The 21542-nt window shown below is 46.5% G+C and overlaps 3 protein-coding genes, 1 long non-coding RNA gene and 1 pseudogene across 8 annotated transcripts; 2 read left to right on the top strand and 3 right to left on the bottom strand.

The window, feature by feature from the left end:
- Positions 1-647: 647 nt before the first annotated feature.
- LOC120694491 (ethylene-responsive transcription factor ERF073-like) lies at positions 648-4170 on the top strand. Its single transcript, XM_039977621.1, has 4 exons — positions 648-1005; positions 1140-1171; positions 2479-2661; positions 2986-4170. Exons 1-4 carry the CDS (start codon positions 902-904, stop codon positions 3741-3743), a joined length of 1077 nt encoding a protein of 358 aa, XP_039833555.1. The 5' UTR covers positions 648-901; the 3' UTR covers positions 3744-4170.
- An 811-nt stretch (positions 4171-4981) lies between these two features.
- LOC120694488 lies at positions 4982-8097 on the bottom strand. Of its 2 annotated transcripts, none has more exons than XM_039977619.1 (5): positions 7914-8095; positions 6765-7610; positions 6480-6680; positions 5706-5901; positions 4982-5441 (listed from the first exon to the last, which is right to left on the bottom strand). In XM_039977619.1, exons 2-5 carry the CDS (start codon positions 7569-7571, stop codon positions 5257-5259), a joined length of 1389 nt encoding a protein of 462 aa, XP_039833553.1. In that variant the 5' UTR covers positions 7572-7610; positions 7914-8095; the 3' UTR covers positions 4982-5256. The 2 variants fall into 2 exon arrangements, with proteins under 2 accessions (XP_039833553.1, XP_039833554.1); XM_039977620.1 differs by lacking the exon at positions 4982-5441 and adding an exon at positions 5463-5588 and having other exon boundaries at positions 7914-8097.
- Positions 8098-8567: 470 nt separating this feature from the next.
- On the bottom strand, positions 8568-9831 carry LOC120694490. Its single transcript, XR_005683514.1, has 2 exons — positions 9796-9831; positions 8568-9235 (listed from the first exon to the last, which is right to left on the bottom strand). It is a non-coding gene; the product is annotated as an uncharacterized LOC120694490 (long non-coding RNA).
- A 2660-nt stretch (positions 9832-12491) lies between these two features.
- LOC120694487 lies at positions 12492-15083 on the top strand (annotated as a pseudogene).
- A 1169-nt stretch (positions 15084-16252) lies between these two features.
- Positions 16253-21341, bottom strand: LOC120694486 (peroxisomal (S)-2-hydroxy-acid oxidase GLO4-like). Of its 4 annotated transcripts, XM_039977617.1 has the most exons (13): positions 21141-21331; positions 19341-19408; positions 18988-19138; positions 18788-18912; positions 18657-18703; positions 18487-18564; positions 18277-18401; positions 17959-18022; positions 17782-17844; positions 17290-17359; positions 17106-17206; positions 16814-16918; positions 16253-16693 (listed from the first exon to the last, which is right to left on the bottom strand). In XM_039977617.1, the coding sequence occupies exons 3-13, from the start codon at positions 19131-19133 to the stop codon at positions 16514-16516; spliced, it is 1104 nt and encodes a 367-aa protein (XP_039833551.1). In that variant the 5' UTR covers positions 19134-19138; positions 19341-19408; positions 21141-21331; the 3' UTR covers positions 16253-16513. The 4 variants fall into 4 exon arrangements, with proteins under 4 accessions (XP_039833551.1, XP_039833550.1, XP_039833549.1 ...); XM_039977616.1 differs by lacking the exon at positions 19341-19408 and having other exon boundaries at positions 21141-21323; XM_039977615.1 differs by lacking the exons at positions 19341-19408; positions 21141-21331 and adding an exon at positions 20964-20991.
- Positions 21342-21542: the final 201 nt, after the last annotated feature.

Raw genomic sequence — 21542 nt, 5'->3', positions numbered from 1 at the left:
GGGAAGCCGCCCCGCCCCCCGCTCATTCTAGGCTTCTAATTCTACTATTCGAGCCGTGAGTGATGCGGACGCACGGCCCATCCTTCAGCTCGAGAAGAGCCCCTCTCCCGCGCAAAAAAGAAAGAAAGAAAGAAAAAAGACCCTCTCCGGAGGCCGCTCTCCTCAATGGAAGGTGAACTGGTTCCACCCTCTCGGCGACGGCGACCGGCGGCGGCGCTACTGGCATCCGGGCAGGAGAAGGGCCGTGATTTCGCCCATTGGACCGTTGGTTCGTGCTCGCACGCTCGGTGTGCAAGAAAATGTCGCGAGCTATTTTCTTTATTATTTATAATACCCCATATTGGATCGCGGAGAATAATCGCAATACAATTCTGGGTGCTTTTTGAGCGTCGGATCGAACTGTGCGGCCGCGATCTCCGTGGGAATGGCACGGGATGGACTATTCTGGTAACGCCGTCGTACAATCTAATATTTCCGTTTACATCCCTTTAGTCGGATCGCGATTATTTCAGCCCACCGATCTTCGTCGGATTATGCTTGCACGGCCGAGATCGAAGGTTTCAAGGTGGGGAATGTTTGCAGAAACACACCTCTAACTACTACTAATCAGATACAGGTCCGACTCATTTCCTAACAGTAAACACACTCGTGCAGTCGTGCGTTCCCTTCCCTCGCTCACCGCCGCCGCCGGCGCTACCCTCCGGCAGTCTGCCGCCACCGCTTCCACTCCAATGGATTGCCCAGCATGAAGCATATTCCACTACCTCCACACGGTCTCGTCAATCCGCCGCCGGTGATTGCCCCTGCCATAATGACATCGGGTCCTCGCCCCCCACCGCCCCATGGGCCTACCTGACCACCTCCGTGGACGCCTTGACGACCTCGGGGGAGGGAGGACGTGATGCGGAGCTTGGACTTGGCAGGAAGGTGGAGGATACAAGGATATTCGCGGTTCCGGATGAGCATTGAGCTGGAGGACCCGTTCTTGCAATCGAGCACGGTGAGGTGGGCGACTCATGGCTCGGCCCTTACTCGTGCATAGCATACAGCATACATTTCTCATTCGTGCGTTCTATGAATTGTGTTATGCGTGTTGTTTGACAGGTTCTGAGAAGCATGGCATTGTAATTTGATTTCAGGCTTGTGGGTTCAGGCTCTGACCGGACCGGGTGTAAGTCTGAATATCTGCTTGGTTAAGGAGACTTGTGTTTTATGCCCAATTGAACACTTTGCCAGTTGGTCTCCTTAGCCTGTACATTTGTGGTGTGTGTTTGGTTATAGACTTACAGTTGCGTTAGGTCGATTCTATTGGTAATGCTGACTGAATCCTCTCGGCTAGTTGTGTTATTTAAGACGTCTTGGGACATAGGTGCAAAGCAATCAGATCTAGTTGAGCAATGTCTTGAGGTATTTAATCACGTGCTGACGAAATCTATACTGTTTGAATGGCCCATTTTTTATCTGAGGCTCTAGAACTTCAGATTGTGAGGTTCATGATCGCATAATCTTTCAATAGTGCACTCTTGTGCTTGGAAATAAAAAGTATCCTGTAGATGGATAAAACATTGGCCAACAGAACTATTAGACATTGTGGCAATTGATGACCAAATGTAAAAAGGCTAAAATAAATGGGAAACATATGCCACGCATTTAGACTTCAAACAGGTATCAAGATCCAACAATTCCATATGAGAAAATTTGTTATTTGACACCAAAAAAATGGTCGCAAGAATGCTGAATTTCTGTCAATTTTTGTTATATTTTATTCGATGTGCTTGGCAATTGGCATAGTACTACTTTTGTTCAAAAAAAGTTCGACATGTTCTTTTGCTTACTGGCTTCCTTCTTATTCAAAATCAAAATTCTACTATATACATATTGCTTAATTAAAAAAATGATATCTTTCTACTTGTTATGTTAGATAATAGCGAGTTATTAAAAATCCATGAAAAAATGCCCAGCATAACCCATTTGAGTTTGCGAATGAACAAAAGCAGCAAAAATTAAACCTTTTGGTTCTGTGTAATTGCCACTGTAATGCCAAATCAAAGCAGATTTTATACCTTGTAGATATTTACTTTTGGCACATTTCACTTATCACAAGTTGCCAACTTGTTCATATAAGATTATAGTATCCTGTCGTGTTGTCCAGGTACTCCATTTGGTTCATGCACCCACATATATTCCAATGCAGAACATTTGCATCCTGGCACACCAATGCCAACTTGTCCACTCACCAACTCCACTTGCACTATAGTACCGCAGACTACTCTAATGCTACTAGTGTATAATTGTAATAAATTAGCTCACCTAGAACAAGCCAAGTGTTGTACAAATATGCAAGCACAAACTTAACTGCACTAAGCCATTAGCAGAAGCTACCACCCACCTCTGTATCCCTCATCTCCATTGTTAGATCCTTGAGTAAAACTCTCGCCATGTGCGGTGGGGCTATTCTCAGTGATCTCTACTCACCAGTGAGGCGGACGGTCACTGCCGGTGACCTATGGGGAGAGAGCGGCAGCACCAAGAATGTGAAGAACTGGAAAAGGAGGAGTTCTTGGAAGTTTGATGAAGACGATGATGACTTTGAAGCTGATTTCGAGGATTTCAACGATTGCAGTAGCGAGGAGGAGGTGGATTTTGTACGTGAGGAAAAAGGTTTGTAATTAGGCCATCCTTGTTTTCTTATCATTTAGGCCTTGGGTTCTTGATTATGTTGTTCCTGTTTTTGTCTCTTTGCTGTATCCTTCTGTTTTCATGTTGATGGCATGCTTCCAGTATGTTTTGTTGTGGCTTGCTTGTATGTCATGATTTCATATCCTCACATCTGGTTATCAATGCAACAGGAGATCCAGCATACAGTTTTTGACGAGTGGAATATTTATTGTATTCTAGTTATGGATCCTTATGACCTGATCATAGAGGTTACAGAAGTTTCTATTTTACCTTAACCTGTGTTTTTATATCGTGTCTCTGATGCAGAATTCCAATTGAACAGTTCGAATTTTGTGGAACTCAACGGCCATACCACCAAAGTCGCCAGCAGGAAGCGAAAGACCCAGTACCGAGGGATCCGACGGCGCCCGTGGGGCAAATGGGCAGCTGAAATCAGAGACCCACAGAAGGGCGTCCGAGTTTGGCTTGGCACGTTCAGCACTGCCGAGGAAGCTGCAAAGGCATATGACGTGGAAGCTCTACGCATACGTGGCAAGAAAGCCAAGGTGAATTTCCCTAACACCATCACAGCTGCTGGGAAACACCACCGGCAGCATGTGGCTCGACCAGCAAAGAGGATGTCACAAGAGAGCCTGAAGTCAAGCGATGCCTCTGGTCATGTCGTCTCAGCAGGCAGCAGTACTGATGGCACCGTTGTCAAGATTGAGTTGATAGAGTCACCAGCTTCTCCACTACCAGTGTCCAGCGCATGGCTTGATGCTTTTGAGCTGAACCAACTTGGTGGATTAAGGCACCTTGAAGCTGATGGGAGAGAAACCACTGAAGAAACTGATCATGAAACGGGAGTGACAGCAGATATGGTTTTTGGCGATGGCAAAGTGCGGCTTTCAGATGATTTTGCGTCTTACGAGCCTTACCCAAATTTTATGCAGTTACCTTACCTGGAAGGTAACTCGTATGAAAACATTGACACTCTTTTCAACGGTGAAGCCGCTCAGGATGGCGTGAACATCGGAGGTCTCTGGAATTTCGACGATGTGCCAATGGACCGTGGTGTTTACTAAAGCACAGCAGCCTGATTCAACATCCCGCATAAGCCATCGAGATGTTAAAAAATATATACATTTTTGTCTATTTTCCGAAAAGTTGCTATTCTCTTACATCGACACAGGGGGCGAGGGAAGAAGCTGGCTTTATTTCAGGTGATTTGCAGTGACATAACGTCTGTTGAGCTGTGGTGCAAGATGATTCCTAGTTCTTTCTGGTTGGAATACCCAAAGAGTGATGCATTGCATGCTGAACTTGTGAGCAGAGAAACATGTTTAGCTGTTGCGTGATTTTTTTTTTGTTTTTTTTGTTTCATATCATGTCCCCAACCCCCCAAATCATTGTTCCATCCATTACCATTCAGGTGTATGTGATTGCTGGAAATCTTTCTGTATCAAGAGTTTGTGCTTAATATTAAATTCAACTCAATCTGTTGGGCTTGTATGGTTGTGTCTGAATGCCACAATAATGCGAAATCCTGCTGTAAAACTTGCGTGCTTTTGCAAGTGCTAACGGCGGCGCCATGCACAACTTGCTGAACCAAGAAGATATCCTGTATGTCACGCCAGGTTTTCCATGGAGGGACCGGTGCCGAAGCAAAGACGAAGCTGTTAACCTAATTGACGACGGAAGGACCAACATGCCATTTGTTTGTGTTGCCAGGAATCTGTCAACCTAATCGTTTTACTGCCAAAAAATTATTCCTTGGAAGGTGAGACCAAGGAGCCTTGACACGAGACCGCGGTACAAGCAAAGGGTCGTTTTGACCAGACGGGCGGCAACCCGAGGAATCTCTGCTAGATTGGACGCGACGGCCCTCTTGTTCCTCCGGCGACTGCGTCGATGCTTCCCACGGGGGGTGAGGCGGACGGGCGAGGCGAAACCTGGCGTGGGCCGGCTCGCGGCGGCCGGTGGCGGCGCCAAGCGTGCACGCATGTGCCGAGGCTGCGAGGCGGGCGGGTTCTTGCTCGGCTGCTGTTCTGCAACCGGGGGCGGCTGCTGTGGGAGACGGTGGGCGACGCGGCCTGCAGCTGAATCCTCGCGTGGCGCAGCCGGCGGCAGGCTACTGCGAGTTTCGTCTTCTGCAGCGTCTTCGGCAAGGCATGCCGTGCACTCACCAAACCCACTTCCCAATCCCATCTCGAATCCCTCATTCTGTACAAGAGCAACATTTTGTACATTCCACCAGCGCCGAGTTGCCACAAAATAATAACACGATATACTCATCATGTGCCCAATTAATTCAGCCAGAAACTAACCAACAAATCTATCAGTCTTCCATTGCACGAATGAGTCCACAACGACACAGGCCAGCATATCAAATATTCTGCTAATATTTACAAGTGTCGACTGGATATCAAGTACTGCAGTGAAAGTGCAAACCATCCAACAAAAGCTGTACACTTTTTTTTTCCTGGCATCTTTCTTTTTTTTAGGATTTTCCTGGTATGCTCTGTTTATGTACATGGCTCATGGCTGCAAGCTAACGACCGTGGGCATGCAGCAGAGTATTGCACCAATCTAAATGGACTAGCAGACCATTCTGGAGAAAAGATCGTCTAGAGCTGAGTACAGGGGCTGGGCGGCTCGGGGCCTCTCCACTCTCCCAAACAGGATGTCAGTTGTGGTCAGGTAAGCATCGCCATAGAAACGAAGATTGGTGTCTGATCTGGTTGTCACGACATTCCCTTCCAGTGAAACCCCAACGAACGCACCTGTTTACAAGTTTCCGGACATCAAGTGAATTCAGGATTACTATTAAGATAACCTGAACTTACTAGTGTACCAATCATAGGTTGGAAAGACAGGGCTCCTCAATGTCAACTATGAATAAATAGGCAGGTCATCTCAACATTATTACATTGCAACAAAAAAAACAGAGGTGAGCCTTTATGTGATTTTTCCATTTTTTATTAATAAAACATAAGTCCTACAACTTGATAACCTTATCAGAATTGAACATTGGTTAAGATTATTACCTTTGCTGCAGCTGTAAGTGTAGCATATTCCAGAACCTTTCTCACTGGCCCGAACATCTGCCTCAAAGGCTCTGCCTATTGGCCCAGCTGCAGCACTTAATCCTGCCCCAAGAGAAAGATGAATGCGACTGCTGAATGCCTTAACAGCTTTACGGTCATGAAGCACAATGATAAAGTCCGTCAGTTCTCCACCAATCTGGAATGCAAAGAAATGTCACCATGAAGTGGAAATTTAAGGATCCAAACAACAAATGCAGTGAAGCATAAAAATCATTATGTAGTTGCAGACAAGGCCATAATGTGATATATTTTCAGACAAGTTGTTCAGAATAGCTATGCTGATCTTTTAATGGAAAATATGCAGAGAGTTCAGAGCCTATTGTAATTTTGTGGACATTGTTGCATACCTACAGCAAAGCAAGGTAAAGGAAAGCTAGAGTTTTCTCATCACTCAGTCGCTACTCTATTAGTTTCAAAATATAGGGCATGTTAGAATTTGAAAAGTTAAAACTTTGTAAACTTTGACCAACAGGCAACAATAACTTGAATTATATGCATGATTTGTATACTAAAGGAAAGGTGTATCGATAGTTCACATTTCACATATCTTTTAATTTGAACATTTTAGCAATTGATAATATTTTGTGTAAGTAACTGATGGTCAAGTATAGTTGTAAAGACTTTCCTTAATCCTAATATGCCTTAAAAAAGGACGGATGGAGTAGCTTATATGCCTGCACATTAAAAGAGACATGAGATTTAGGGGGCTAATACCTGTACTCCCCATCCCAGTCCAACAGATAAAATTGCTGACGGGGCAGACCATGATCCATCTGATCTGCGAGCAACTACAAGACCAGTGCCAACTTTGTATGTTACAACTGCACCCGCCTTGGCAACTGTTAGAATTGCAAGTCCCTTTGCTCCCTTGAGAATAGATGATGGGATGGACTTCTCAGGGTTTAACCTTGCAACCTACATATTCGAAAAAAGAAACACTTCTCAGCTCTGGATTATAAGTATATATATCTTTGATGAGTAATAAAACACCATAGATACCTGACAATATTTCTTCATTGTGTTTGTGGCCTTGTATATTTCATACTCCATTGATACACCGACAGGCATGTTCAACCAGCTTCTAGTGCTTGTCCAATCCGTGACATCGTGTTTTGCTGGCTGCATGGAGTTACTATTATAGTTGATCAATAAGCCCTGAAGTGGATCGAGCCTCTCGTAGCAAGCATCACAAACTCTCTGAGGATCACGAATTCTGAATTTCATGGGCAGCAAACACCTTCCCTTGGAACAATCTTTGCAGAATATACCTCCACAGAACCGGCAATGGTGCCTTCCACGAGTCAGAGCTGTGAAAGGCAAGTTGCACTGCAGGCACGCATTAGCAGAGCTATCTGGCAACCAATCTGGTGGATCCGCAAGCAACACCTCCCTGTATGCACTATATTGCAAAGCGTTTGCTTCAAGTAGCGGCGGTGCACTTGGAACACAGACGGATGGATGCACATCGAAATCGCCATTCTTGTCAGATCCAAGAAACGAGATGTCTGTGCTGAAACTTTGCTTCCGTGATGCATCATCCTCACTCTTGTTTGCACCCGTGACGATTGAAACCAGTCCTCCAAGAACACTCTTCAGATCAACTTTTGTACTAGCCCGTGTTGGGGTGAATGGGTCATCCCGTGAATCGTACTCTGGGAAGTCTGGTTCAAATGATGGCTCATAGAGATAATCGTGAGCTGGATAGTTGTTTCCAGCAGCTCCATTGGACAGAGCAGCTCTCTGGTTCTGGCTGGTATCGATTTTGGACAGGGAAGAGTATGCCATCATTTCGTCTGGAGTTCCCATGGAATCATCTATAGCTTATAATAGAACAAAGGGGGACACCTGCAAGCAGGTGATTGCATGTAAATTGTCAAAACGAGATGCAAGGAGGGAAAAGATTTGCAACACCACATCCCTCACATCTCACGATTGAGACGAAAGCAATCGCGGAACCCTAGATGGGGCAGACCAGCCACCAGCAGGCCGGCCGATCAACCCGGCGAAGCGAAACGATCTAATCAACATAACATCCATCGATTCAAGCGCTGACAAACCTGCGCGATCGGACGACGCGGCGTGGGAGCTAGCTAGCTACCAGCCTCTTCGCACGGAGGAAAAGCGAGTAAGAAGAAGAGCGAGGCTTACGCGTGCTCGGATCGGACGGGCGCCGGCGCGGTCGTCTCGCCGCGGGGGGCCGGGGGAAGAGGAAGCGGCTCCCGGCGGCGGCCTTGGCGTCGGGGGTGGGGATCGGGTCCGCTGGCTGGTTCGTTTGTTTCCTCCGCCGGCAACGGAAGGGAGAGGATGGAAGGGAAGATCAAGAGATGGGACTCGGAACAAGTTATCGGAGACGAGGATCCTCTAGCGTACTTCCAAGTCACTGACGCGTGGGTCCGGACTTTGGACCCGCGCGTCAGTGAGCTTTAGGTTTCTTCCTACCTGGTCTGTCGTGAGAGGTGGAACCGTGGGAGGAGGATCCGAGCTGGCAATTAGCTCTACCTCAGGCGTGTTTTCTGGGGCCCATCTCACAGACGGTGATGGCCCGGTTACGAGCTGCCAGGCTGGGCCAAGACGCGGTTACACGGTTTGGGCTTGATGGGCTGCCTTCCTTTCCAGTTGCCTGCTGGCTATGCCTCTGGTAAAAAGTTTCCTTTTAATATAATAAATATTAAGTTTTTCTTAACTTCCGTATATGAATATGATTATATGAAGCCTGTACACTGGTCACTGGTCAGAAAGCTGTATTTGCAAACTGTATTTGCAGCCTGTACACTGGTCAGAAAGCTGAGAAGACACAAGAACAGTACAAATGGATATGAAGCCATATGTATTTCTCAAAAAAATACAAATACAAGTTCTGCTGTTTAAAACTCTTTTTAGAGCTCCTACAAGCCATTGAACAGTTAGCAGCAATAGGATCTGGAAGGAAGAGCGAGATGTTGCATCCATCAAGTAAAAGGTGTGAGGTCATCCTTTACGATAAAAAGGTCCACAAAAGCATATACGTAAGGCAAAAACGCTTGCTACCAGTGGATATTCACCTTCCAGCTGTGTGGATGCAAAGGTCCATACAATAGATGCAATGTTTTTTTTTTGAAAGCACCCAGAGCACTAGGGAATCATGTAAGAACTCAGTTGGGCATCCACGCTGACCGCGCGCTCAACGCAGATGGGCTGCCGGGAAGTCCGAGGACGCGCCTGCCGGGGCTTACACACGCACACACCACACACTATACACACGCACCCCGGTACCCCTCTGGGGATGAACCCCGTGCGGCACCTGGAAATTCGGCCCCGACGGGGCTCGAACCCGAGCGGGCAGCTCGGCCACTGCCGGAGCTAGCCACCGGACCTTTGGTCCACACGCAATAGATGCAATGTGAGAAGCATCAATCAAAGGGTCTTGCCATCTTGCAAGCTGCAGCGGGCAGGCTTTATTGTTGCCATTCCAAGGACAAGGAGGGAGTCATCTGAAATGAACAATATTCACTTTTCGGTAAGAGGAGAATAGCAGACTGTCCAGAAGACCAGAATAATTTGTAATGGATAGGGGAAAAAAGAAAGAACTGATGCAATCTCTACTAGAAACCAAACAGAGGAACGAAAGACACTGAAATTAACAGAAGAATAGTTCATCGCAACAGCCTATTCTTTTGCATCCATCAAACAGAATATCAGATCTCATATGCAACATGAGCCTCAACCATAATGCAAACTTTCAGATCGATTCTTACAATTCAAGTAGAAACCGTGCCTTGCAAAATGACCAATCTATAGTCTAGAATCAAAATGCACTGTGATTCTGTTATTTGAAATTTCATGTGCCTAATGAAGCTATGTATTTGAAGCATCGTGTCGCTTGAGTGCCCAAGGAATCAGGGCTACACAGGAAAGGATGTGCTAGCTTACATCGGAAAACAGAATTTGTTTCTCAGGTCAAAACTCAATAGACCCTCTGGAACAAAAGGGTGAACATAATTCCTCAGATATATTTTATGCAAGAGCAGAGAACTTCAGAGCTAGCAATTACCGTAGTGCCGGAAGTAGTTCCACCATAACATCATTTATCCATCTCCCAGATAATGCCACCATCCTCTGCATACAGCAATTAATAAGAAACAGAACATGTGCAAAATACACAAGCAGTGCAAGTTTTCAAGATATGGTGTTGGAGTAATGGGCTTGGCCCATTTATTCTAAAGCATTAAAAGAATTTAAAGCCCACTATTAATGCTAGGGAATCAATGTTTAATTCCGTACCGGGAATTGAGGAGGATCTCAACCGACTTAAAAGGTGGACTTCTTGTACACCACTTGTGAAGCCGGTAAGAGGAGGACGGTGAACCACACGCGCGCGCGCGCTCGCCTCGCCTCGCCTCGCCCGGCCCGGCCCGGCCCGGCCGTGGCCGTGGCCGTGGCCGTGGCCGTGGCCGAGGCGCGGCCGGACGTGCGGTGCGGTGTGATGGCTATTTTGCCGTTGACAGCAATTAATCGTGCGATTAAACGTGCAATTAAATCTGTAATTAATGGCCATAACCGCATCACCTAAATGACTCTGATGGTGTCCAGGTTCAACGATTCTGAGCACCTGAGTCACTATATAAGGAGTGACATTCCCCTCATCCATCCTGCACCAGAGCACTGAGGCAACTCGGCTCCTCTCTTCTCCCTCTCCACAGAATTAGCGTGAGCAGGCCTCCGAAACCTTGCTCGCCTTGAGATCCTGCACGGGATAGGCGGGCAATCAGGTTTTTGGGTAACGCTTTAGCGTGACTGCTCAAAAATACTAAGGCTTTGCCCGATTGTACGACTACTTCCTGGTGGACGAGCCGAACGACTACGTCGACTACATTCTGGTGGCCGAACGACTACGTCGACTACATCTTGGTGACCGTTCGTGGGACTGCACTGCGAACTTCTTCCTGCACCGATTTAGTTCGACTACTTCGACTGAGGCCAACCGAGTAGATGTCTACTCCAGTTGGTAACAGCGCAGCCAATGCCTCCGGCAACGGCCCCGCTTTAGGGTACTCCCTGAAACTTTGGTTATTTATATTGTTTATGCTTATATGTGTGATAAGTATAAACATGTTCACATGTTTTATTTTACTCCTTAAAGTCATAGAAATATTGCTAATTTATACATTTAATTTTGGAATTAAAATATACCGAAAATTGCCTAGATTTCTAACATATGGTGCTACTGTAAATCCTTAAGAAAATAAAGTAAGTGGTATGTCCTTCCATGCACCTTTGATCTTTTTGTTTATCCACACCTCAAGCAGCATTCCTGCACCAACACCAGCAGCACAAACGGCACCATAGATTGCCAATGCAGAAGGTAAAGATCGCCGAGGCAGAAAATAACACTCAGGGACTTGTCTGATCTTCTTTGGAAGGCGCTTCTTGATGACTGGCTGGCTAGATTCAGTAGTTACTGGACCGCCCACTGTCTTCCAGTCCACATTCTTCAGCATATCTTTTGAGTCCTCACTAGCCATTTGGAATCTATGCATGTAAAAATTCTTATGAGAATTAACAAAAGAGAACACAGTCACTCTAAAACTGGATATTGCCACCTAAAAATATCCTTGAAGAATTCACAAAATCAGCACAAGAAAATGTTACAGCTAAACTAGTAGCACATTTGCTATCTCTAGGCCGATAGTAGATCTAGGTAGAGTAATGCCAGCTACAGCACCTTCAAAAACAACTCATTTTTTCTCAAATATTACATCACTTATGACCCGCAAAACTGTAAGTATGTAACCGGAATTGCCAATTCGTCACAGTACATGACTAGGAAGATCAGTCAATCTTTGCAATACAGAGAACCCCTGAGCAAGTAGGGTCACTAGGATGATCTATTGCAAGGGAACGCATACAGGACCAGTACTCTACATAATTGGTCCAGCCCTGTCTGATTTCTTCAAAACCGATCAGTAAGAACCGCTAGAACAAGCATGTCTAGGGATCAAGTGAAGCCCTCTATGAGAAGAGCCAAGCCAAGGCCAAGGACGTTGAGCCTTGGATTTGGATAAGCGGTGTTGTGATTCCTGACCTGGGTGAAGTGGATGGCGGTGGTGTTGGTGGGATTAGGGTCGCAAACTCCCAGTTCAGGATGGTCGATGGCTGGCGAGCGGCCGGACGGCAAGAGCCAAGAGGCACGTCGGGGATATGCCGGCGACGGCCGACGGCGGGGGCTCCAACCTTCGCGCACTTCTTGTTGGGTTGGCGACTCGGCGGCGGCTGACTGCGTGCGAGAGTGAGGGCGAACCGCGGCCAGAGAGGCCTTGAAGTACACGGGCTGGGCGAGTGGGCCGGCCTACTGTTTACATGAGGCCATTTTTTTTGTTTGATGGAAACTCTTAGCCCCTAGTACTATAGAAAAATTCTCTCCATGTAATTACAGGCAAAAATTCTCTAAGTGCCATGTTTTATTGTTGTTATCTAATGTATAAAAAAACTCTCTTTATGTATTGTTTTTCAAAGCATGTTGTATGCATTTTTTTCCACCTGTGTCAAGTACAAAATATGATATCAGTTAAAGCTCAATTATAAGGAGAAAATCAACCTTTTATCTAATATTTAAAAGTCTATCTTAGCAAAACGTATAAAGTGTAGTATGAAGGTTCGTCCTGTTATATTAAAAAAACTAAACCCACAAAATAAAAACGTCAGAGAGGCATCCGGGCTAGGGTTTTTTATCCCAAACGTGCCGGCCCATATAAGATCAAGCCCCCTGCCATCTCCCGCGCCGCCACCTCCAGCACCTGTGCCCCATCGTCCTGCTCCGGCCCCTTCGCGCACGGTGCACTGCACGCACCAGAAACCCTCAGCTCCAGCAGTGACGATGGTGGCGGCACCGGCAAGCGGCGCCGCGCGGGCGCTGTCCCTTCGGGAGCGGGACATGCTGATGATGCTCGCCGCCGAGGTCCACCTGGGCACCAAAAACTGCGACTACCAGATGGAGCGCTACACCCACTCGCGCCGCGCTGACGGTATCAGTCCAATCCTCTCGAATCTAACCAACTGTTTGCATCGAATGCCCGTCGGATTGGATATATTATTTATAATAGATCTATTCATAATGTCTTCTATTTGGATCTTGTCGTGCGTATGCAGATATTTTGCTGCGATGCGTATTTTGATTGAGAAGTATTGATGCGTAAGACATTCTAGTTCGTAGGGCTCCCGTTGGTATATGTGTCTCGTCCTTTGGTTGCGTTTCCAGAATTACGTGTTTCGGATCGTTGTCCGTTTCAAATCGTAGTCAGCATCTTAGGCCTTGAGACTCGTCTAGCGTGGGGATTTGGAGGTCACTGGAGTGAGTGTGGTATCCATGTGTGTAATGTCTACCTTTAACGTATAAATGTTCATCTCAATCTGATCTCATAAATATGAGCTGTTGGCTGAGTTCATAGATTTTATCAAATTTTAAGGATCAATTGACTATATTGGGGATGTTGCTATGTTTGTTCACTGGAATTTATGGCAAGAAAGTCAAGTGGCATAGTGGCAACCCGAATTGCTTAACATTGAGCAATTTTCTTTGTCACTTGACCATGGTGAACTGCAAGCTAACAAGTGGTGAACTGCAAAGTTAACAAGGGGGCCTTTCTATACTATGTTTCAGGTATTTACATTATTAACCTCGGCAAGACCTGGGAGAAACTTCAATTGGCTGCGAGGGTGATTGTTGCAATTGAGAACCCCCAGGACATCATCGTGCAGTCTGCTAGGCCATATGGCCAGAGGGCTGTCCTCAAGTTTGCGCAGTACACTGGTGCTCATGCCATTGCTGGCAGGCACACGCCTGGTACATTCACCAACCAGTTGCAAACCTCTTTCAGTGAGCCGCGTCTTCTTATCCTGACTGATCCCAGGACTGATCATCAGGTGAACTTTTATCTGTTAAACCAGTGTATGTAGGTCAGTTTGCCAACTCAAAACGCTCTTATATCTTCTTTATTTATCAAACTGTGTACAGCCCATTAAGGAGTCTGCACTTGGAAACATCCCCACAATTGCCTTCTGCGACACTGACTCACCTATGCGCTATGTGGATATTGGCATTCCTGCAAATAACAAGGGGAAGCAGAGCATTGGTTGTCTCTTCTGGTTGCTTGCCCGGATGGTCCTCGAGATGCGTGGTACAATTCTCCCAGGACACAAGTGGGATGTCATGGTAAGCTAACACAATCTGAACCAGTATCCTTCTTGCTAATGTTTGGCTTGTAGAAATAAGACACATTTCTTTCTTCATCATTTAATCATGCTTCCTGTTGCAGGTTGATCTTTTCTTCTACAGAGACCCAGAGGAAACGAAGGAGCAGGAGGAGGAAGAGGCTTTGGTTGCTCCTGACTATGGTGCTGTTGCAGAATATGCTGCTCCAGCGAATGACAATTGGGGTGGTGATTGGGGGGCTGGTGATGCTGCAGCTCCACCTACTGGCGCTCCTGCACCAACTGGTGCCGACTGGACTTCTGCTCCAGGTCTAATTCTTCTTCCTCCATAATAAATATAATTTGGTTATATGTATACCTGCCTAAGATAAGACATTATAAAATCTTGTTCATAGTGTTTTGCCTACATATGCTTAGTTTTGTCTAGGATACAGTTTTTTCTTGATATTATCAGTGGTTGAATGCTCTTGCCTATAAGTGGCTTGATGCTGGGCCTAAGCAAGAAGTTGACACCAGGTGAAGCTTTGATATGTTTTATGAGGTAACTGAAGGTTTATTGGCATTTGCTTTTTTCTTCTATTTTCCATGCTTGCCCAAATTCTTGTTTCAGGAAGTTGAGTAAAATCATTTACTTTAACCTGGCCTGCGAGTAATGTTGCTATGTAGATTTCCCTCTTTTGGCCTGTTTTCTGTTTTGTGCACAGATTCAGACACCGGTAACTGCTTTGCTGTGGTTTGTTTTGTGATGGCCTTACAAGTACTTTTATCCTTTCTTCTGAACTGCAGCTCCTTCAGCCGAAGGTGTCTGGGATGCAGCTGCTGCCCCTCCTGCAGCAGCCCCAGGATGGGAACAAGGCGCTGCCCCTGTCGCCGCACCCACTTCTGACTGGTAGTAGAAGACTGATCACGCAAGCCTGATGAGCTGAAAATCAATTTGTTGGTAGACACTGCTCGAGTAGCATGGATTTTTTTACAGTAACGAATTAGATGCAAATCAATTTTGTCTTATTGACTCTGCTGGGACAGCGAGTGAACCGGCCCTTTTTTGTTAGCTCAACTGGATAGCACTATTTTTAGCGCATTTTGAGAACTGTACATCGTTCGTTGCAGAAAATGTTTCGCCTGCTCGCTGATCGTGTGCTCTCTGTTTCTCTGAATTGTCATTGTTGTAACGCTCGGGGACAGGGACATAGCACCCAGGATCTGCTGAACAGATTGACTGCTCGGCGCATGGTTTTTATTGCACTCAATGTCACAGGATCGCAGCAGGGCCCTGATCCGGTCGCCCTCATTCTGGACTTTGCCGACTGGTGACCTCCGCCACGCTCCGGCAGTCGCAGAGCGCCATCCGCCATGGTCAGCTCCCGCTCGCTGTTAAGCATCTCGATCACATGCCTCGCGCCGGCTTCACCCCGGACCGCCAGCCTGTAGAACACTGGCCGGTTGCCGGGCGCCGTGGTTGGACGCGACCATGCCGGCCGGCCGAACCTCCACGGCCTTCCTGGCCGTCCAACGCCGCCGCAGAGTCGACCCTACCAAATTACCAGTGCTACGATTCAGCACCGTTTCAGCAAAATCCAACACTGATATAATCTATGGTGGTAATTCACTGCCGTCCTCGCCATTGCCGGCAACGCCCACGCCACGTCCTGCGACCGCAGCTCAGTACACGCATCGCAATTAATTGCCGGCAAAACTACTGTGCTTGACCCCATCGGCCATCGTCTCCGGCGCCGGCGATTCAAGGCCACTGTTACTGTAGCCAAGTACTGACGTGTAAGGCCAGTCCCAGTGGAAGTGTCATCGACACAGTTACCAAGACTGGAAATTTGAGAACTGTACCACTGAAGTGTCATGGTGATAACACTCCTCCCACATTTCATGACACTTATCTCTACTCTCTCCTTATACTATTAGTATATGTTAGCAAATTTAATGTCCATGACACTCCTATGACGCTCTCACTGAGATTGGCCTAACAATTCTACACAGTGGGTGCAGGAGCAGGACGCGTCCTCTGCATCCCATAGCTGTTCTTCCAGATACTTGGCAAGTATTGTGGATGCCGGGGCACATGCTATGGGGTTCAAGAACATTTATGTCACGGCTACCGGTTGCGCCGTGTTATTTCTACGTACCTGCCATGACAAAGATGGATCCAGCGTCTCGCGTGCGAATCCTTCAGCCACTTTCCTGACGATCGAGATGAAAAGATGATGGTTCAGGCTTTCAGAAAAAAGAAAATAGAATCCATTGTGAACAACCATGGCTGAAGCCCGCCTAGCTGCTCTCACGACCGATGAGCTGAATGGAGTTACTTGTCATCAGAATTTGGTGTTTGAAAGTTGCTTATTTGCCTCACGATGTTCTCATGTTATTCCAGAGGTGGATCCCAAGATACAATGACCAAGTTCTCACAGAAGCAGAACAGAGAGCTTGATCCAGCACAGATTCTGCCAACCTTCAATGCACAATGGCTTAAATTTTTGGAGCGATCAATCAATGTCACATGCATGCGCTCACATCGCAACCGTCCCTGACTGGATGGGTCAAAGGCAGGCTCACAGCAGGGCCCTGATCCGGTCGCCCTCCGTCAGGACGTGCCGCCTGGTGACCTCGGCGACGCTCCGGCAGCCGCAGAGCGCCATGGCCAGCTCCAGCTCCCGGTTGAGCATCTCGATCACGTGCCTTGCCCCGGCCTCCCCGCGCGCCGCCAGCCCGTAGAACACCGGCCTCCCCACCTGCAAAGCAAATCCGATCCGATCCTCGTGAGAATTTTCCACGGTCCCCGCGCGTCTTCCCAAGGGAATTTTCCATGGTCCCGAGCAGGAATTACTAGCTCGGCAAGGGTCGGGTCGTACCATGACTGCCGTGGCGCCCAGCGCCAGCGCCTTGAACACGTCGGTGCCCCGCCGGACCCCGCCGTCCACCAGCACCGGCACGGCCCCCGCCACCGCCTTAACGACCTGCAACGACACCCCGGCCCACCGTCAGTTCCGGCAGCTCCGCGCAGATGACCACCGTACGTCGCGGCGGTAACAGCACGCCGCCGCGCCCTGTCAGTGCATGTGGGCCGCGTGTCCGGACTCCGGAGATGAATGCGGCCGGCGATCGGCCGCGCCGGTGGCTGATCATCAGTTGCGGCGCCGTTACCTCTTCGAGCACGGAGATGGTGGGCGGCGCGTAGTCCAGCTGCCGGGCGCCGTGGTTGGACACGATCACGCCGGCCGCCCCAACCTCCACGGCCTTCCTGGCTGTCAAACGCCGCCGCAGAGTCAGCGAGTTCAGTGACCATACCAGATAATAATATGGTATTATGGTAATTCAAATTCATTACCGTCCTCGGCGGTGACGATGCCCTTGAGCAGGATCGGCAGGCTGGTTATGGACTTGAGCCACTCCACGTCCTGCAACCACAATTCAGGACACACACAGCATCAACCACTCGCCACTTAATTGCTAGCAAGACCACTACATCTGCCCCATCACGCCATTATCGCCGGAACAGGCCATTCAAGGTCGCTGTAGCCAAGTACTGACGTATGCAATTCAAAAGAGCAGTACGTCTACGTGTCCATGGGGCAGGAGCAGGACGCCGGTAGGCCGCCATTTCTATACCAGCAAGCTGTATTAAGAGCCATACACTGTTCTCAGAGCAGGCTTTCAGGATCCGATGTACAGATCTGATGATGCCTGATGCAGACGCGTCCTTTGCATCCCATAACTGTTCCATATGCTCGGCAAGTATACTGTAGGCACATGCTATGGAACCCAAGATTTATGGAATTTATGGCATGGCTACGGGCTGAGCTGTGTTCTCTGTACATACCTTCCATGACAAGGATGGATCCAGCGTCTCATGCGCGAATCTTTCCAGCTTGGAGCCGCCTTCCTGATGATCATAAGAAGATAATGGTTCAGTCTTCCAGAAGGAAAAGAAGTCCATCCACAATCAACAGATTCCTATGCCGTTCTAACCAGTAACCGGAGCTAATGTTTCACTCACACTGTCAAGATCATCATCGAATGACATCAGGCCTTCAAGGTTTGGCATCCGTGGAGCAACCATCCTGCATCAACGATCAGCTCAGTTACAGAACATCACCAAAAGAAAGGAAATTTTTGTGACACCCTGACCCTCAAGCGGCAAACTGCTCTACATAAATATCTTGACGATCTAAGATATGGCATGTGAAGGCAGTAGCTTATCAAAATTTAACCTTCTGTAGCGATAGGTTACCACAGTAATGAATTGTAATTTGTAAAATAACACAGTTCAAGTGAATGTTCAGGAAAATCGGGTTAGATAACCAGCGCAGCATACTTGTTTCTGATATCAGCTTCACGCCTACCAAGCACAGGCGTGTCAACTGTCAGAACAATTGCCTTAAATCCTAAACTTTCAGCCCGTCGCACCAATGTTGCTGAAACATCCCTTCTCTTGTACACCTAAGATTCACTCCAAAAAAAAAAGAATTCAAAGTAGATGCAGAAAGAGAAATTTACTCAAAGAACATCAATGTCAAGATCATACATATAATTGATAAAAGCGAATGGCGTCGCAACTGGAGGCGACCTCCTCGATTTTGCAGCTGGATGAAAAGGAAAGAACCTGTATGACATATACGAAAGTTTTAACAGTCACGGAGGGTGTAAAGGTGAGTAGTACATCAGGTTATGATTAGAAGAACAATCAGTAGTTACCATTACGGTCTTACACGCTGCTGCTGCTCGCGCTGTGGCCACCTCCCCTAAGATGAACATTTAACCAAGAGTTATGGAGATAGCACCAGTCCTTAGACAATTTAAAACTTAGATTGACTTGAGTTTTGTACCCTCTGGATTTGCTAATTTGTGTGCTCCTGTTGGAGCGACAATTATTGGCGATGACATATTATATCCTAACAAAGTTGTAGACATGTCTATCTTGCTGACATCTATAAGAACCCTTGGCCGTAACCTGTGGGATCCATACCAAAAAAGTCAGGTCCTACTTCTTAATGGGGTTTAAAATTATTGGTTTCATGCATCGTACAGAATTCTTCCATATGCTGCAATATTCTCCCTCAGTGTGTACTCATCCTCCGCTCCCCCATTGATATAATCATAGTGCATCTTTGGTAGTGCTTTCTTGGCGAGTTCTTGATACTCCCGGACATTGACTGGTAGATTATCCTCCATTTTTGCTACATTAAATTGTTAAAAAGGTCATTCTCGACACTGCAAGTATCTCTGTTATGCTTATACAGAAAATTTAGAAACAAAAGCATCAAGATGTTCATTTTTCAGTACACTCCTCCAACATTTCATTTTGGACGCATATCAAAACTTTGGAATACTTGTATGTTTCGAAGATAACAATAGTAGTATATGCATTGTAGATCTTGCCTTTTAGTATTTAGAATAGACACTTAGCACTTTATGTTGTTCCTCAGCCGTTCAAACTAATCCAGAACCTGTAGATATGCTAGAATTTACAATATTGCTTTTCTCTAGGAGTACATAATAGATCAAGAAAAACCCCTACATATTGGGAATAAGAAGTTTTCAGACAAGCAACCAAGTGTGGCCAAACCAAACTACTATCCTTGGGTACAAAATGCAAGATTCCCACTTTCTTACTTTTATCAACTAGGAACACTAGGACATGTTCATTTAACTGAAATATTTGAACCCTCCTGTAAATGCAAATTCAAGACAATAGCAAACTAACAGACATATACGAAACACTGCAATAGGAAGTGCCATGTTACAAAACTAGTAATACCACGCTTGATAACCATCCATTAATGTTTTGAAGCTAACTCAAAATTTGTGAACAAGCTTCAATGAAGTCAGCAGACTTTAGTATTGAAAATGAAAATTTCAGCCTTCAGATGTCAAGACATACTAACCGATTGATCTGCATATGGTTTCAGGGAAGACAGTACATTCTAATTTGCATTGGTATTTTGTACTGCGAAAATAACTGCTGCAACTTATACCTTTCGTTGCGATTCCGGCTACAACTAGACACAAAAAGGTGGCAAAAATGGCTGACTATGAGGATATCTAGTCATGATCTGCAACATACAGTTGGGAAATAAAAGGGCAATAAGCAAACTAAAATGACTCTGAAACCACTGTATGATCTAGTACCCGTCCTACTCATCTCCACTGAAACAGAACCCAGTCTGTTCAGTTCTTCATCATACTTCACAGACAAGTGCACTGACATGCTAAATACGTATATTTTGATGTATACCACTGCTATGTCAAATATGTAAAGACTTAGGAAGGGAATATTTCCATTTTCACAAGAGATGTCCCCCAGACCCCACATAAATAATAAGGTGGGTAACATGGGTTAAGCTTGCTGGGAAGCAGTGGTAATTGGAACACAAAATGCCACAGTTTTATTTCTCGTCATTCAAGTGTCTGACAACTGACATGAACAGAAGGATTTTAGCTGAAGAAATAGTTGCATCAGAGGACCTACTCTTTCTGAACTTTGAGTTAACTTCCTCTCTACCTTGAAGGCCCAATTAGATAGTTAAGAGTAAGCTAATTCAGATCTAGCTTAACTTGATGTGGTTACTACAGTTTGAAGACACCTGTCCTTCGAAAAATACTAAAGCTTGCAGACATCTTATACACATACTGCTATATCCTGCTGCAAAGGCTAAAAAACTGATATAATTAGAAACGACTAAGCGTGTGCAGGACTACAGATACAGTTAGAAAGAATTAAGCATCTGCACAAAGCACAGGGAAACCAAGATCGTTCGATTTGATCGCTCGTCCCAAAAATAGTCAGGTCCAAAGTGGTAAACTGAAGCGGCGATTATTAGAAGACCAAGGTGGTCATTGGAAGTCCACAGCACAACTGAAATATATTTTTTCTGACTAAACAGAACTGAACGGTGCCCCACTGAATTCAAGATAAGCCCGAATGGGAGGAACGGCGGACAGTGGTGCGGACTGTACAAAATTGGCAGGCCCTCTAGCATGGCAATCCCTTTAATTACTTACAGTTGGGGAGCATTCAAGATTGCAGCAGCGTCTAACATGGCCATCCACCTAGGGTTCCGCAAAAATCAAGAAGATGCGCACAGGGACTCTCCACGTGATTGAAACAGGAAACTGAGAGCAAAATCCTCATACTATGTGAGTAAATTGATGAAACAACAGTGAGTCGCAGCACCTTACCTCTAGCCTCTAGGGACTTGGAGGAGGAGGTCAGGAGGAAGGACCGCCGTCGAGGTAGCGGATGTGGCTATGAGTGAGAGGCAGCTGCTTCTATGAGCAGTCCTCGGTCCTTGACTCCTTGCCTCCTCGGTGTGATCTGTTATGTCAGAAGTTCCGATAGAGGACAAAGCGCCCCAGTGTTGGCCACAGCCTGATCCTGCACTAGGAATCAAATTGACAGTCATGTTCCGCCTACCGATCTTACTCTTTCTCCTAACATGCCATTAAAAAAAAGGTCTTGCTTGGTCATGCAAAATCCTATTTTTAGTACCGTGCTTCGGTGCTTGGAAGTTGGTGACATCACTCTTTTAAGAATACCAGACATTATGTAACGAGAATGGCTTTGCTTTTGTCTCGCCTGAT

The sequence above is a fragment of the Panicum virgatum genome, chromosome 2K (assembly GCF_016808335.1).
Source record: "Panicum virgatum strain AP13 chromosome 2K, P.virgatum_v5, whole genome shotgun sequence".
Taxonomy (NCBI): Eukaryota; Viridiplantae; Streptophyta; class Magnoliopsida; order Poales; family Poaceae; genus Panicum; species Panicum virgatum.
The sequence above is the reverse complement of the archived record's forward strand: the minus strand, read 5'-3'. Positions and strand labels throughout refer to the sequence as shown.